Source organism: Hypanus sabinus, chromosome 9, assembly GCF_030144855.1.
Source record: "Hypanus sabinus isolate sHypSab1 chromosome 9, sHypSab1.hap1, whole genome shotgun sequence".
NCBI classification, from domain to species: Eukaryota; Metazoa; Chordata; class Chondrichthyes; order Myliobatiformes; family Dasyatidae; genus Hypanus; species Hypanus sabinus.
The window spans coordinates 10,331,623-10,348,905 of NC_082714.1; the positions used below are offsets into that span (position 1 = coordinate 10,331,623).

At 39.7% G+C, this 17,283-nt stretch overlaps 1 protein-coding gene across 2 annotated transcripts in view; it reads left to right on the plus strand.

The window, feature by feature from the left end:
* LOC132399082 (dynein axonemal assembly factor 5-like) overlaps positions 1-17,283 on the plus strand; it is a 175,153-nt gene that overhangs the window by 113,236 nt on the left and 44,634 nt on the right. For both annotated transcript variants that reach the window (XM_059979036.1, XM_059979037.1), the window contains exon 9: positions 7,611-7,758. In XM_059979036.1, coding sequence (XP_059835019.1) covers positions 7,611-7,758 — 148 coding nt within the window. The remainder of the gene's footprint in view (positions 1-7,610; positions 7,759-17,283) is intronic.

Here is a 17,283-nt window from a genome sequence, read left to right on the forward strand (position 1 = left end):
GAAAAGGTAAAGGAATGAAGAAAAAGGAATCTGATAAGAAAGGAGAGTAGTATTTTCCTTTTGGTTTTTTTACTTTCATTACTTTTATTATTTTGAACATTAAGTTCTGTGTGTACTTGAACCAGTATAATTTTTAAACTATAAATCCCCTTTGATATTTAAAACACTCAGAATTGGGTTTTTTATCATTGGCATATGTTGTGAAAATTGTTGTTTTATGGCAGCAGTACAGTGTAGTACTTGATATACACTATAAGAAATATGTATTAAAAATTTAAATAAATAGTGCAAAAAGAGCAAAAGTAATGAGGTAGTATTCATGGGTTCATTGTCAATTCTGATGTTGGAGGGGAAGAAGCCATCCCTAAAACATGGAATGTGTGTCTTCAGGCTCCTGTACCTCTTCTCTGATAGTAGTACTGAGAGAAGCTCACGTCCTGGACGGTGGAGGTGAATGATGGATGTCACTTCTTTTGTGGCATCATCGCCTTTTGAAAATTTTGTCAATGGTGGGAATTATACTTTCTGTATAATTTCTATTGTATGCCTTTCATCCTTCTGGCATAAATTACCCTCATTAGCAAGAAATATCAGTTTATTAATGAACATACTAATATTAAAGATAAATATTAGCTTTATTTGTCACATATGCATGGAAACATAGAGAAAAATGCATCGTTTGTGTCTGAGGATTGCGCTGACAATCCGCATGTGTCACCACACTTCTCCCACCAACCTAGCATGTCCACAACTCACTAACCCTAACCCTAACTGCAGGTCTTCAGAATGTGGGAGGGAACTGGAAAACCCAGAAGAAACCCACGCAGTCACAGGGAGAACGTACAACCACCTTACGGACAGTGGCAGGAATTGAACCCTGATCGGTGAACGCTAGTACTGTAAAGTGTTGCACTAACGGCTTTATTACCGTGCTGCCCACTACAACTATGCTCACAAGACCTGGTGTTTGATCATAAAATTGCCCTGGATTTTCCATTATCTTCTCCTTTCACTCTATTCCATTTTCTTCCAAGAATAATAAACTTTTTTTTCTCAAAAAGATCTAAAGAGTTGTATTAAGCTTTATTTTTCAGCACTTTCAATGGAACAATTCTTGCCGTACATATTTAGTTTGATCGTAATGCAACAGAAAGGTTTGTGTTTTTCCAGTTGAATAAATCTGTTCAAATGTGATAAACGACTGTGATTGTACTGTTGGAAGTAAAAGCATTTAAAATGAGTGCTAGCTCTGCTTACAGATTTTTCTTTCTTGTAATTTCTTTTAATCTCCCTACATTATTTTATATTGCTAACAAGTGTGAGATTACAATAGCTATGCTTCAAAATGCATATTTTAAAATCTAGTATTGTTCAGGGAAGTTGGCAGGGACTTGTCCAAGACTGAGTGAAGTTCACATATTTTTCTGTGATCTGCTACTCAGTAGAAAAGGTCATTGATATCACTGAATAATTTGTATGTGTCCAGGACAAAGAAGCAAGCAGGAAAAATCTTTGCAGATACTATATATCCTGCAAACTGCCTTTTCCAAAAGCTCCTTTCTAAGAAGCCTATAGGGTATTAAAACAAAAACTTCACAGCATCTTAAAAGTTTCTTCCCACAGACAGTTAATCTGATTAACCTTTCTAGTTGCCCCCACCTCCTATCCATTATCGCCCCCCTCCTTTACTGCACTGCACTGTAAGCACTTTAAACCACTTTTTATAATACTAGTTATAGTTTAAATACATGTTGGTGTATATATTTATTCATATTTTATTCCTTATCTGTACTTTATTTTTTACATTATTCTTTTAAATTGTTGAATGTAGTAGTGTTTATTTTTACACATGTCACATCCTGACCACCACACCACAGCAAATTTCTAATACATGTCCATGTACGTGGTGAATAAAATTGATCCTTGGTCCTTGGTACTCTGCACATTAGATAGCCAAATTATCCATAATAAGTCAGATAAGGAAATGGGAAAATCTTCCATATAAGTAAGACACAATGTTTATGACAGCTCAAGCAGTGAGTTTTACATTGAGCATGTGTGCAAGTTAAGAGGAAGAAGTATTAAAGTAACCATATACACAATACATTTTTATTTTATTCATCATCCAATCGCAATATTTTATTGTTCTTAAAATGTTCAAATTAACTGACCTTGAAAATTATTTTCCTCATTAAGTTGAGAGAAAGCAGTACTGCAAGTATGGATTTTTCCTAATCTTTGGATTGGCTGTCCACATTACAATCCCAGATCAAGTAGAGCTTGAAACTGCGATGCAGTACAAAAATCTTAAACACAAGAAATTCTGCAGCTTCTGGAAATCCAGAGCAACACACAAAATGCTGGAGAAACTCAGCAGGTCAGGCAGCGTCGATATGGAGAGGGTGCAGATGAGGGGCCTCAGCCCCAAACTGCGACTCTTTATTCCTCTCCATAGATGCTTCCCGACCTGCTGAGTTCCTCCTGCATTTTGTGTCTGTAAATCTCGACAGATGCTTCCTGACGTGCTGAATTCCTTCAGCATTTTGTGTGTGTTGCTATGCAATAAAAGAAGCTTTATTACATTGGTTCCTGCCAGCAAATTTTATTCCCTGCAGTCTGGAAGCTCTATATAATTTGTGAACTGCCTTTACATTCAAGGTTACAATTATTCCAATTGAAATCGTCTGGTGGTTGGATTTGGTATTGTCTTGGACCATGGCCCCAATCTCTCTCAAAATGATCAGTATGAATGCCTTGATATAGGCTAGACAATTTTTCTTAGCTTCAAGGGTTATTTGCTATACACATTTATATGTATTAGGAATTTGCTGTGGTATGTCGGTCAGGGCGCAACATGCAACAAAAAAACAACAAAATCCCTCAATTGTAAAGAATAAAGAATTGTATAAAAAATAAAGTTAGTTCAAGTATGGATATGGAATAAAATGTGCATCAATACATCAATACCAACATATAATTATTTTACTTTAATGATACTATGTGGGATAGGCCCTTCAAGCCACGCCACCCAGCAACATCACAAAGCCAATTAACTCTAATCTAAACCTGTGACAATTTGTAATGACCAGTTAACCTACCCGGTTCGCCTTTGGACTGTGGGAGGAAACTGGAGCACCCAGGGAAAACCCATGCATTCCACAGTGAGGACGCACAGACAGCACTGGAATTGAACTCCGAACTCTGGAATGCCCCAAGCTGTAATAATGTTGCGCTAACTGCTACTCTGCTGTGGCACCCAATGTAAACAGCATTATAAAAAGTGGTTTAAAGCCTTTACAATTTATTGCACTGACTGGAGTAATAGATGGAGGGGGGTAACTAGAATGATTAATCAAATTAACTGCCTGGGAGAAGAAACTTTTAAGATGGCTTGAAGTTTTTCTTTTCGTAGCCCTATAGTACTTTCAAGACTGGAGCTTTTGAAAAAGGCACTCTGTAGGGTGTACGCAATGATTTTTCCTGTCTGCTTCTTTGTCCTGGACACATCCAAGTCATCTAGTTAACCGCCAATGACTTTTTCTGCTAATTTGACAGTTTACTGTAGTGTTTGTACATTGTTGTGAGAGGGTGCTGCAATAAACCAGACAGTATTGGCTGATGAGGAGATTTTCTCTATGATGCCAGTGTGGAATTGCACCCAGTATGTCCTGAGGAAGATAGTGTTTTAGGAATTTTACCAACTGCCACAAGAAGTATATCCTCTGCTTAGCCTTTTTTTTAAAAAAAATGAGGCATAAAATAAAACATACAGTGGAAAAAGCAAATCATAAGCATGAGGAAGTCTGAAGATGCTGGAAACCCAGGGCAACACACACAAAATGCTGGAAGAACTCAGCAGTCAGACAGCATTTCTTGCCAAGGCCCTTCTTTGGTTTTGGAAAGGAAGGGGGAAGATGACAAAATAAAAAAGGTGAGGGGACAGGGAAGGAGGAATGCTAGAAGATGATAGGTGAAGTCTAGTGGTTAAGAAAGGTAAAGGGCTGGAGAGAAAGGAATCTGATAGGAGACGAGAGTGGACCATAGGTGAAGGGAAAGGAGCAGGGGACCCGGGTAGAGTTGATAGACAGGTGAGAAGAGGTAAGAAGCCAGAGTGTGGAATAAAAGGAAAGGAGAGGGGAGTGATTTTATTTACCAGAAGCAGAAATCTATATTCATGCCATCAGGTTGGGTACTACCCAGATGGAATATAATGTGTTGCCCCTCCACCCTGAGGGTGTTCTCTTCCTGGCACAAGAAAGGCTCCGGTCCAAAAGGTTTTACAATGGTAAAATACTTTTCGCCAAATATTTATTTCTGGCCAGTGAATGTAACCTTTTCTCTTGCCTACTGGAACTTTTGTTGTCTTTCAGACACGGTTTGCTTATAGATCCTTTCAGCACTGTTTGGGAATCACTGTTTGTGGATCTTAGCCCCATTTCTTTGCTAGCTGAGCAAAGAGACTTTCATGCAGTCCCAAGGCATTGGATTTAAATCAGCAAGTCAGTCATTGCCTTTGCTTACTTCTCAAATAGAGCATTAAGAACTGCTCCCAATTACCTTTAACATCCCGGATATTGCGATCACTAGTTAAGGAATGCTATTCATCGTTCACCTTTCTGACAGCTTTCCACCAACTTCTTTAAATGGCTTAATCTGATGTCAGATTCAGCTAAGCGCTCTCCACAGGGGATCTATGGTGTCTCTGAGGAGGATGAAAAATAACAAGGCTCCTAAGCCAATTTGATTGATTTTCTTGCTGAGAAATGCAGATGCAATATAAATTAGATTTAATTAAAGTACAAAGAGCAGTGTTACTGAAGACAAGATTAAAGACTAAGTTTATTTGTTACATATACTTTGAAATATACAGTGAAATGCATCACTTGCATCAAATCTGCGAGGAGTTTGCTGGGCAGCCCACAAGTGCTTCCACGCATTCAGCAGCAACATAGCATACCCACAACTCACTAACCCTAACCATCTTTGTCTTTGGAATGCGGGAGGAAGCTGAAGCGCACAGTGAAAACACATGCAGCCACGGGGAGAACGTGTAAACTCCTTACAAGCAGGAATCAAACCCTGATCGGTGCCCCACTGTTGGGAAAGATCTGATAGCGACCCAGAGAGATAGAAGGGGCAAGTAGAAAAAGACATTTTATATAAAGATCTCCTCTGATTAACCTCTAAAGGAGAAAAAAAAACTAATCTTGTTAAAATCAAATTTTCAGCATTAGATAAGTTGTTTGGCAAACATTTACATGTCCCGTGCACAGTAGTCCTCTAACTTATCCTGACACATTTAGTCCGTAACCAATAATACATGACCTCATGGAGATGGAAAGTAACTCCTGTGTAGAGTCAAGCATTGGTTCACTTGGAGGGTGTTACACTTATGTATCCTGTAGCTCTGAATGCATCCTCAGGGTTATGGTAACAGTATGATCATCTGAGTTGAGTGGGATGTTCTCCTCATGAGTTGTCTATTGGTGGGTCCTCAGGTGGCGATAAGGGCCAATCTGGGATCCACATATTCTGCCCTAAATGGTGAATGCCTGTATGTGACTTTGCTTAACATGGGGAGGCTGATGCATGGGCAGCCACGACACAGACCTTGACAGATCATTGCCAGTTTCCAGTGGCATGGAATGCAAGGTGACTGGGGACCCTTTCCTCCTCCTTCACTACCATTGTGATGTGTCATCATCTCCTGCCAGCTTCACTGTTGAAGTCTTGGTTGGTTCACTCTTTGTCTGGAATCTTCTCCTTGACCTTACTGTCATGGTTGACCCTACCAGGAGCTAAACTCCAGGTGGCATCGCTCTCTGGAACTCAGGAACTCACAAGTTTCTCCACCATGACAAAGTGATGATCCTCAGAGGAGGTTTATAACATTCAGAAGTCTGTGTTTTCTTTGTTAATGATGGCTGCATTGCCCTTTTGCTATTGTGGAAAATCCTGGCTATGATATGAACTTTAATTAAATGTTCAGACTTTTCTTGTAGCCCCAAATGTAGAAATGCAGTCAAAGTTCATTAACAGTTTGCTTGAAGTGTTTGGTCTATGCAAAAACATCCTTGTTATTTTTCTCTTTGTATGAAATATTACCTGAAAAGCTATAAAATACAAACAGAAAATCCTGGAAGCTACATTTATCTGAAAAATAAAAGAAAGGATTAACTAACAATATGCGTTTCCTGGAGGTTATCAGTGAACTACTGTAAGGCTCTTAGTTTAACAATCGTTTTAGTTGAGTTGTCCCTGTTCTTGCCTTAACCCTTACTCTTAGGACTGCCACCTGTATCCAAGAAAGGGTATTTCTGGTAGTTTGAATTGTGTTAAAGGAGAATATGTAACAGACAGTCCCTGTGACAAGTCACTAAGATCTGTTGCTTAGCGTGACTGATTTTTTATGAGGATAAAGCTTAGCTTTATTTGTCAAATGTACATCAAAACATACAGTGAAGTGTGTCACTTGTTTCAAATCAAATCAGCGAGAATTGTGCTGGGCCAAGTGTTGCCACGCTTCCGGTGCCAACGTTGTATGCCCACAACTCACTTAACACAAATGGATATCTTTTGAGTGCGGGAGGAAACCTACACAGTCACAGGAAGAATGTACAAACTTCTTATAGACAGTGATGGGAATCAAACCTCCAATCTTACAGCCAGTGCTTTAAAGCATTGGGGAGGCTGATGGCAAGCTACCATGTTGTCCTCTATGCTACCAATCAAAAGCAAGCTCAGCAGATCAAGCAGCATCCTTGGAGGTAAAGGAATGGTTGATGTTTTGGGTCAAGAGCAGGGGTTTTTGTACTGTGCTTCTGTACTCAAGCCTTTGCAGCCTCTCATTGGGCAGAAAATGCCATGCAGTCAATTATGGAGGTGCAAAAATGCTTATTACAATTGAAAACAGTAACAGATTTACAACCAGTAAAGCTCTATTATTAAAATACATTGAAATGTCTTTCATCATTTGAGATCCACTTATAATATTCCTGTTGTCAAGAAGTCAGACCATGCCTAATGCTGCCCTTGCTCCATTTACAGATTCCAATCTGATACTTTTCATAACTTTACATCGTGTGTTATTACAAATCTAGGGCACATTCCAGACAAGTTTGGTGCATGAGTTATTCATTGCCGTGGGGCAGGAGGTGAATAGGTGTTTAAGTGCATTGTCTTAGCTCCAGTTGAATTTGTATTCAATTCTTTTGTAGACAGTTTTTGAACTGCTGGTTCTAGGTGAAGGTTTTCAGTTTAAAACTACCACATTGCCACTGTTACCTTTGCACTTTGAATCTACAGCAGCAGTGTATGGTGGGCAACTGACAGATCTGACATAGAATTTACTTTGTTGAGTTTAACAGTGTTTCAAATGGAACTGGATAGCTCTGAAATCTGTAGGCATGTGTTAAAAATAGCTTCTGTAAACTGTTCTTAATTAGCCGTATGTTACATATAAAATCTATCTACAGTTGATTTTTCAATGTAAAAGTTGATGTCAATGCCATCATTTTGAACATGCTGTTAAATATTCATTAAACATAACTACTTTATAAACACTATTCTAGCAGAATCAGTTGCTAAGGTTATCTGTACTGTATTTGTAGGTCCTGTGCTTGGAGAATCACTTGATATAGTTTTTCCAGTTTTGAAAAGCTGCCTTCAACCCAGCAAAGATCCTGAAGTGCGCCTCAAACTCTTCTCTGTTTTATCAAAATTGCTACTGAAAGCTAATGAAACTCTAAATTCTCAAGGGTAGGTACACTGTAAAATATGTAGATGTAAGTTTAATGATACAAATTTATCCAAATAAGAATTAGTCATTATAATCCTTCATATTTTACACTGAAAAAGCACTAGAAAAAAGTCATTGCATCTTTACACGTTTCCCTGTTAGCTGCATGGTTTGTGGAGTTACCACTGAAGACCGCAGGTATGTATGTTTACTTCTCAGTAGTGATGTTGATGACTAAGTGGAACCATGAATCAGTGAGGCTTGAATGCAAATAACATATTTGTGTCTCACGTTATCCCAATACAGAAAAGGATCATGTGGTGATTCCAGAACACTTGAGGCTTTCACTATCAGTGGTCACCATAGGTGTATAAGATTAGCTTTATTTGTCATTTGTACATCAAAACAACGGAATGTAACGTGAAAGGGAAAATGAAATGTGTTGTTTTGTGTCAACAACCAACACAGCCGTGCTTGGGGGCAGCCTGCAAGTGTTACCTTGCTTCCAGCAGCAATATAGTATGCCTACAACTCACTAACCCTAGCAGTACATCTGTGGAATGTGGGAGGAAACCAGAGTACCTGAAGGAAACCCACACAATCATGGGGAGAATATATACAAACTCCTTACAAACAGCGGTGGGAATCAAACCTTTATTGCTAGTGCTGTAAATCAATTGTACTAACCTCTATGCTACTGTGTAGCTGTGCGTGTGTATGAGGCCCTTATTCCTCCCCAACCAAACATTTTAATCATAAGCACAAGAGATTCTGCAGTTGCCAAATGTCTTGAGCACCACACAAAAAGTGCCAGAAGAACTGAGCAGGTCAGGCAGAATCTATGGAGGGGAATAACTCAGGCTGATACCGTTCAACGGGACTGGAAAGGAAGGGGGCAGAAGCCAGAATATGAAAGTGGGGAAAGGGAAGGTGATAGGTGAAGCCAGTTGAGGGGAAGGTGGATAGGTAGAGGGGGGATGAAGTAAGTATCTGGGAGGTGATAGATGGAAAAGGTAAAGGGCTGAAGAAGGAATCAGACAGGAGAGAACAGTGGACCATGGAAGAAAGTGATGGGTGAGGGGCACCAAAGGGAGGTGATGGGCATGTGAGAAGAGGTGAAAGGGTAATCACACTGGAGAATGAAAAACTTAAGTAGTGGGAGGGGATAGAAATGATCAGAAGTTAGAGAAATCAATATTCATGCCATCAGGTTGGAGGCTGCCCAGTTGGACTATGAGGTTTGCTCCTGCAGAGATGTTTAATCTCTTGGCCATATCACCATGCAGCATTCTTTAATTCAGCAGTATGCAACTGAGAAAATGATTTTGTTACCTTAAATCAAAAACAACTTTTTAAGCTTGAAAAGGTAGTTTCAAAAATACAATTCTAATAACCCTCAATTAATGGATGAATCATGATATGAATGTAATTATTGAAATGCAATTTAAAAAATATTTAGAGCTATCAGCCACCATTTCACTTTCAAGTACTTTATTGCTTGCAATAAACTTATTCGTTTGGTTCATTGTTCCTGCCAGCTGTAACTTCAGAGACGGCTTGGTTTCCTCTAGTTCATTTGAAATGACTGTAAAAGAGTCATTATCAGAAGGCTGACCTTCTCCGGGAACTAATTACTCTTCATCATTGTAGGATGTTTTCAGCTTATTTCTGGAATTTTACAAGCCCATGATTCAGATGACAGGTGCATAATTTCTCTGTCATGGCTGAGGGCCACATATTCAAATCCTTTGTCTTCAACAGAATCTAATGGTCTCGTGCGGGAAATTATTGTGGTCGTGCAGACTGGCAGACTCCAAATGTTGATCATACAGTTTCTGAGTAGCCCACCCACTTGTTCAATTTTCACTGGTATTTTCCTTCCCTTTCCCTCCTGTGATTGGTCTTTGCGGGTGGGGGGGGGGGAACACTTTCTTTCCTTATGCAAATCCTATTGGAAAAGCAGTACAAACTCAAACCAGCATTCATGCTTTGATGTGGGCAGTTTGCCTATCACCAGTGACTATTAACAATGCCAACAGACTGATAATACTGGAAAGGAGTCACTGTACTGTGAACGCAGCCCACCCTACCGAGTTGCATTCACTTTGCACTGAATTATTATGAGGTTAAAATCACTGTTTTCTCTTGTGGTAACCCAACATCAATAACATAAGGTTCATTTAATTATATATAAGAAATTACTTTTAATTATGTGACATTTTAGATGCAACTTGAATTCACTGTTCAGCAGGAGCTGGGGGAGTTTTAACAATTCTAATAAGGGAGCGCCATCTCCTGGACTGTTGAAGTTCAAGATTCAGGGTTGGTTATCATTCTTCAGTATAGAAGTGTAAAGGAGAACAAGATGTTTTTTACTCCAGATCTGATGCAACATAAAAAACCACAATGAAAATAAAATAATAAATATAATTATAAAAGCAGTCCTACAAAACACAATGCACAGTTAACACGACACTATGCAACAAACACAAAATGCTGGAGGAACTTAACAGGCCAGACAGCACGTATGGAAGAGAGTAAACAGTCGATGTTTCGGGCCGAGACCCTTCATTGGGACTGGGAAAAAAAACAACTTTTTACATTTTTTTTCCAGTTCCAATGAAGAGTCTCGGCCCAAAACATTGACTGTTTACTCTTACATAAATGCTGCCTGCCCTGCTGAGTTCCTCCAGTATTTTGTGCAGTGTTGCTTGGATTTCCAGCATCTGTAGGTTTACCTGTGTTTGAAACACGACACTTTTACAGCCTGAGGCATTGGAGTTCGGAGTTTAGTTGGTTTATCTTTCCCATCAATGTGGGTTTTCTACGGATGCTTCAGTTTCTTCTCTCAGTCCAAAGACATACTGGTTAATAGGTTAATTGGTCATTGCAAATTTTCCTGCGATTAGGTCAGGGTTAAATAGGTAGGTTGATGAGCAGTGTAGCTTGTTGGGCCAGAAGGGCCTGTTCCATGCTGTGTCTCTAAATAAAAAAGTAAATAAATAACTTGTGTGTGATCATATGTGCAGAAGATTAGCTTATATACTGTATGTTGACTGTATGTACATTAATGATGCTAGATGCAGAAAGGTGACTCTTGACAGGAAATGATAAAGTGACAGTAAGGCACATGAAAACACAATGGGACAGTGACTGTGTCCGTGTAGTATGAGGTATGGAGTGTAAGCATAAAGTGGCAAACATGGCTGTGGGATGCTGAGAGGCTGTGGAGAGGAGGGAAGAAGAAAATATAACAAGTGAATGTGCCCATTGTCCAAGACATCTGTTTTACAGTCACCCCACTCAGCATGTCAAACTTTATTTGATTTCATAAGAATTTAGATTTTCTAAGATGGATTTTTTTTTTGCATCTGGACTTTGCTGGCAAGTCCAGCGTTAGTTATATATTCCTAATTGGTCTTGAGAAGTTGGCACTGAGCCATTTCCATGAGCTGCTCCAGTACTTCTGGTGGGAGTTTGTGGATTTAGACCCAAACTGAATCTTCAGGAAACTGGCTTCTGTGAAAGTGTGGACCTTAGAAGAACATTCCAAGATCATCTACTCAGCACTTCTAGTGTGAATGAAGTTGCAAATGTTCCGAAGTTCAAAGTAAATTTATTATCAAAATATATATGTGTCACCCTATTCAACACTAAGATTTATTTTCTTGCAGGCATACTCAATAAATCCATTGTAGAATAATAACTATCATAGAATTGATGAAAGACTGCACAAACTGCACATTCAACCAGTGTGCAAAATACAGCAAACTGTGCAAATACAGAAAGCACAAATAATAGTAATAAAGAAATCAGCAATAATAATTGGGAACATGAGGTGAAAAGTCATTGAAAGTGGGTCCTTAGGTTGTGGGGACATTTCAATGATGGAAATTGAAGTGAATTTATATCCTTTTGTTCAAAAGTCTGATGGTTGATGGGTAGAAACTCTTCCTGAACCTGGTGTTCATTACTTTTGTTTATCACTCATACACTTGCTGGGTTTGGCCACTATTGAAGATGGATATTATTGGAATCTCTTCCCAATAGCTGTTTAACTGTCCAGCACCATTCTTAACTAGGAGTGGTACAATAATGTAATACTTTACAGCAATAGCTCGATTGAGGTTCAGTTCTGCCTCTGTATATAAGGAGTTTGTGCATTCTCCCCTTGAATGCATGGGTTTCCTCGGGGTGCTCGGATTTACTCCTACAGTCCAAAGACATACAAGTTAGGGTTAGTAAGCTGTGTTGTTCGTTAATGCAAACAACACATTTCACTGTATATTTCAATGTTTCGATATACATGTGACAAATTCATCTAATCCTTTTTTTAAATCATTTTAGATATAGTAGGACAGGTTATCTTTGATCTGTTGATTCTGAGTCCTTTAGTTGATTTGCTGACATACTTTGTGCTGCTTGACAAGTATGCTGTTCTATATTACAACGTTGTTGGGTATGACTCTAGAGTCCCTGTGCCTTCCTAATCATTGAGTAACTCAATGTTTGAACGTACATCGAGAGGTAATGTTGCAGCTATGTAGGACCCTGGTCAGACCCCATTTGGAGTACTGTGCTCAGTTCTGGTCACCTCACTACAGAAAAGACGTGGAAACCATTGAAAGGGTGCAGAGGGGATTTACAAGAATGTTGCCTGGATTGGGGAGCATGCCTTATGGTTGAGTGAACTTGGCCTTTTCTCCTTGGAACGATGGAGGATGAGAGGTGTACAAGATAATGAGAGGTATTGATTGTGTGGATAGTCAAAGGCTTTTTCCCAGGGCTGAAATAGCTAGCACGAGAGGGCATAGTTTTAAGGTGCTTGGAAGTAGGTACAGAGGAGATGTCAGAGGTAAGTTTTTTAAGCAGTGAGTGGTGAGTGCATGGAATGGGCTGCCGGCAACAGTGGTGGAGGCGGAAACAATGGGGTCTTTTAAGAGACTTCTGGATAGGTAAATGGAGATTAGAAAAATAGAGGTTTGTGGGTAACCCTAGGTAGTTCCAAGGTAAGGACATGTTCGGCCTGTATTGTGCTGTAGATTGTCTATGTTCTATACCTGACTCAGTCATAGAACACTATAGCACAGAAACAGGCCCTTTAACCCATTTAATCTGTGCCAAACCATTAACCTGCCTAGTCACATCAACCTGCGCCCTGACCATAGCTCTCCATTCCGCTCTCATCCAGGTACCAATCCATATTTCTCTCAAGTGTTGAAATTGACCCCACATCCACAACTTGTGCTGGTAGTTCATTCCACATTCTCACCACCCTCTGAGTGAAGAAGCTCTCCCTCATGTTCCCCTTAAACATTTTACCTTTCGTCCTTAACCTATGACCTCTAGTTCTGATCTCACCCAACCTCAGTGGAGAAAGCCTGGTTGCATTTATACTATCTATACCCCTCATAATTTTGTATACCACTATCAAATCTCCCCACTATCTTCTATGTTCTAGGAAATAAAGTCCTAACCTATTCATCCTTTCCCTATAACTTAGTTCCTCAAGTCCCAGCAACATCCTTGTAAATTTTCTTTGCATTCTTTATACCTTTGCTGTAGGTGATCAAAACTGCACACAATATGCCAAATTAGGCCCCAGCAGCGTCTTACCAATTAAAAAATAACTTCCCAACTCTTGTCTTAAATACATTGATTTTTTGAAGGCCATTGTGCCAAAAGCTTTCTTTATGACCATGTCGACCTGTGTTGCCACTGTCTGGGTTGATGTTCCCAGACCCCTCTGTTTTACTGCACTCCTCAGTGCCCTACTGCTCACAGTGTAAGACCTACCCTGGTTGGTTCTCCCTAAGTGCAACACCTCACACTTGTCTGCATTAAATTTCATCTGCCATTTTTCAGCCCATTTTTCCAGCTGATCCAGATCCTGCTGCATGCTTTGATAGTCTTCCTTGCTGCCACTATACCCCCAATCTTGGTGTCATCCACAAATTTGGTGATCCAGTTTACCGCATTATCATCCATATCATTGATATAGATGACAAACAACAACAGACCCAACACCGATCCCTTCAGCACACCATTAGACACAGGCCTCCAGTCAGAGAGCAACCATCTACAGCTACTCCCTGGCATTTTCTGCAAAGTCAAAGTCTAACCCAAATTACTACTTCATTTTGAATGCCAGAAACTGAACCTTCTTGATCATCCTTTCATGACCTTGTCAAAGGCCTTGCTAAAGTCCATGTAGACAACATCCACTGCCTTGCTTTCATCCACTTTCCTGGTAACTTCCTTGAAAAATTCTTAAGATTGATTAAACACAATTTACCACACACAAAGCCATGTTGACCATCCCTAATCAGTCCTTGTTTCCAAATACTTGTATAACCAGTCCCTAGTAAAAACTTTCCCACTACTGATGTCAGACTCACTGTTCTACAATATCCTGACTTATTCTTAGAGCCTTTCTTAAACAATGGAACAATATTATCTATCCTCCAGCACCTCACTGTGGCTAAGGATATTTTAAATATCTCTGCTAGGGCCCCTGCAATTTCTGTGCTGGCCTCACACAGGGTCCGAGGGAACTCCTTATCAGGTCCTGGGAATTCATCCACTGTATTTTGCCTCAACAGCAAACACCTCCTCATAATCTGTATAGGGTCCTTGACCTCCTGTTGCATGTCCTTGCATCTATAGACCTCTGTGTCCATCTCCCAAGTTAATACAGATGCAAAAAAAAACATTTAAGATAAGCTTCCCTCTCTTCAGCTCCACACATAGATTATTATTTCGATCTTCCAGAGGACCAGTTTTGTCTCTTGCTATCCTTTAGCTCTTAATATTGCTGTAGAAGCCCTTCACCTTGACTACTGGAGCAACCTCATTCCTTCTTTTAGCCCTCCTGATTTCCTTCTTAAGTGTTCTCTTACATTTCTTGTACTCGTACTGTATTTGTTCCTGTCTGCCTATACCTGGTATGCACCTCCTTTTTCTTAACCAGCGCCTCAATTTCTTGAAAACCAAGGTTCCCCAAACCTGTTATCCTATCCTTGCCTTTTATCCTGCCAGGAATATATAAACTCTGTACTCAAATTTTCACTTTTGAATGTCTCCCATTTACCAAGTACATATTTGTCAGAAAACAGCTTCTCCCAGTCCATACTTGCCAGATCCTTTCTGATCCCATCAAAATTTGCCTTTCTCTAATTTAGAATCTCAACCCAAGGGGCAGTCCTATCCCTTTCCATAATTACCTTGAAATTAATGGCATTATGATTACTAGATGCAAAATTTACCCCTACACAAATTTTTATCACCTGCCTTATCTCATTCCCTAATAGGGGATCCTGTATCACACTTTCTTAATTTGGGACTTCTATGTACTGATCATAGAAACTTTCCTGAACACATTTAACAAATTCTTTCCCATCCAGTCCTTGTACAGTTTGGGAGTCCCAGTCAATATGCGAAAAGTTAAATCACTACTATCACAACTTTATATTCCTTGCAACAGTCCACCATCTCTCTACAAATTTGCTCCTGTAAATCCTGCAGGCTGTTGGGTGGTCTATAGTATAATCCGGTTAATGTGATCATACCTTTCTTACTACTCAGTTCTACCCATAAAGCCTCACGAGACAAGTTCTCCAATCTGTCCTGACTGAACACTGCCATTACATTTTCTGACTAGTAGTGCCACCTCTCTCCCTTTAATCCCTTCCGCTCCACCATGTTTAAAACAACGGAGCCCCCAGAACACTGAGCTGCCTGTCCTGCCCCTCCTGCAACCAAGTCTCACTGAAGGTTCAATGTCATAATTCTGCTTGCTGATCTAAACCCTAAGCACATCTGCCTTTCCTACTTTGCTCCTTGCATTGAAATATATGCAGCTCAGAACATTAGTCCCTCTACGCTCAACCTTTTGATTCCTGACTTTGTAATAGGTTTAACATCTTTGTCCACAACTACTCCACAATCTGTTCTGGCACTCTGGTTCCCATCCTCCTGCAACTCTAGGTTAAACCCCCTGTATAACACTAGCAAACCTTCCTAAGTGGACACTCTCTTAAATTTAAGATAATGATCCTACAATACCTTAGTCAAGGGAAATGATAGCTCCACATCTATCCATCAAACCCCAAAAAGAATATTATACATTTCAATGGAATCACCTCCTATTCCTTTAAATTCAAGAATGCAAGTCTTGTCTAGACTACCTCTATCACAATTTTGCCCTTGTTAAGTAGAAAAACAAAACTGAAACACATGTTCCAGAAACTGTCTCACTGGGACACAAAATATTTGGAGCAAGCCTCAATTTATCTTATTTATTTAAAGATAGAATGTGGAACAGGGCCTTTCTGCCCATCGAGCTGTGTCATCCAGCAACCCACTGATTTAACCTTGGACTAATCACAGAACAATTTACAATGACAATTAACCTACTAACCTGTGCATCTTTGGAAACCCGAGCACCCACGTGGTTGACGAGCAGAACATACAAACTCCTTTCAGATGCCGCTGGAATTGAACTCTGAACTCCAGTGCTCTGAGCTGCAAGCATAGTACTGACCACTACATTCCTCCTGCTGTAAATTCCAATTTACCTTCATGATTGTTTGCTGTATCCGCATATTACTTCCTGCTCCTGAATGTACCTTGAGGATCTGTGGCTATGTTGAAAGCTGTTGTCTCATCACAAGTTGTTCTTGTTACTCACAGAGTGAGTAGGCATATTCTATCAAAGTGACTTCCAGTAACTTTTATCAATTTTTTTACATGACTATTTTCTTAAAACAAGTCGTAGATAGGGTCATAAAGTGAGCTCTTGGCACATTGGTCTTATAAATGTGTGTATTGAATACAGGAGTCGTGATTTTGTCTTAAATTTGTATAAGACATTGGTGAGGCCAAATTTGGAGTGTTGTTTGCAGTTCGGGTCACCTACCTACAGGAAAGATATCAATAAGATGACAAGAGTACAGAGAAATTTTGTAAAGATGTTGTCAGGATTTGAGGACCTGAGCTATAGGGAAAGGATGAATAGGTTTAGACTTTTCTCCCCAAGAGCATAGGAGAATGAGGCAAGATTTGATAGAGATATGCAAAATTATGAAGGGTATAGATAGGGTAAATGTATGCAGTTGTTTCCACTGAGGTTAGATAAGATTATAGGTTAAGGGTGAAATGTGAAATATTTAAGGGAAATTTCTTCACTCAGAGGGTGGTACAAGTGTGGAACAAGTTTCAACATTTAAGAGAAGTTTGGTTAAGTACATTGCTGGGTGGGGTATGGAGGATTATAATCCAGATGTGGGTTGATGGGACTCGTAGAATAATATTTTGGCATGGTCTAGATGGGCTATGTTGCAGCACTCTAAAGTGGAAGTAGCAGTATTTACAAAGTTAACACAAGAAGCTATTCCAAGTGTTTTTACAGCACCATAGGAACTGAATTAAAATTGTTTGTCAAGTATTCTAATCTTTCCCCTCACTGAAAGGCAAACTCTTCAGTCAATTTAGAACATAGATCATAAAACAGTACAGCACTGAAACAGACCCCGTAGCTCAGTGTC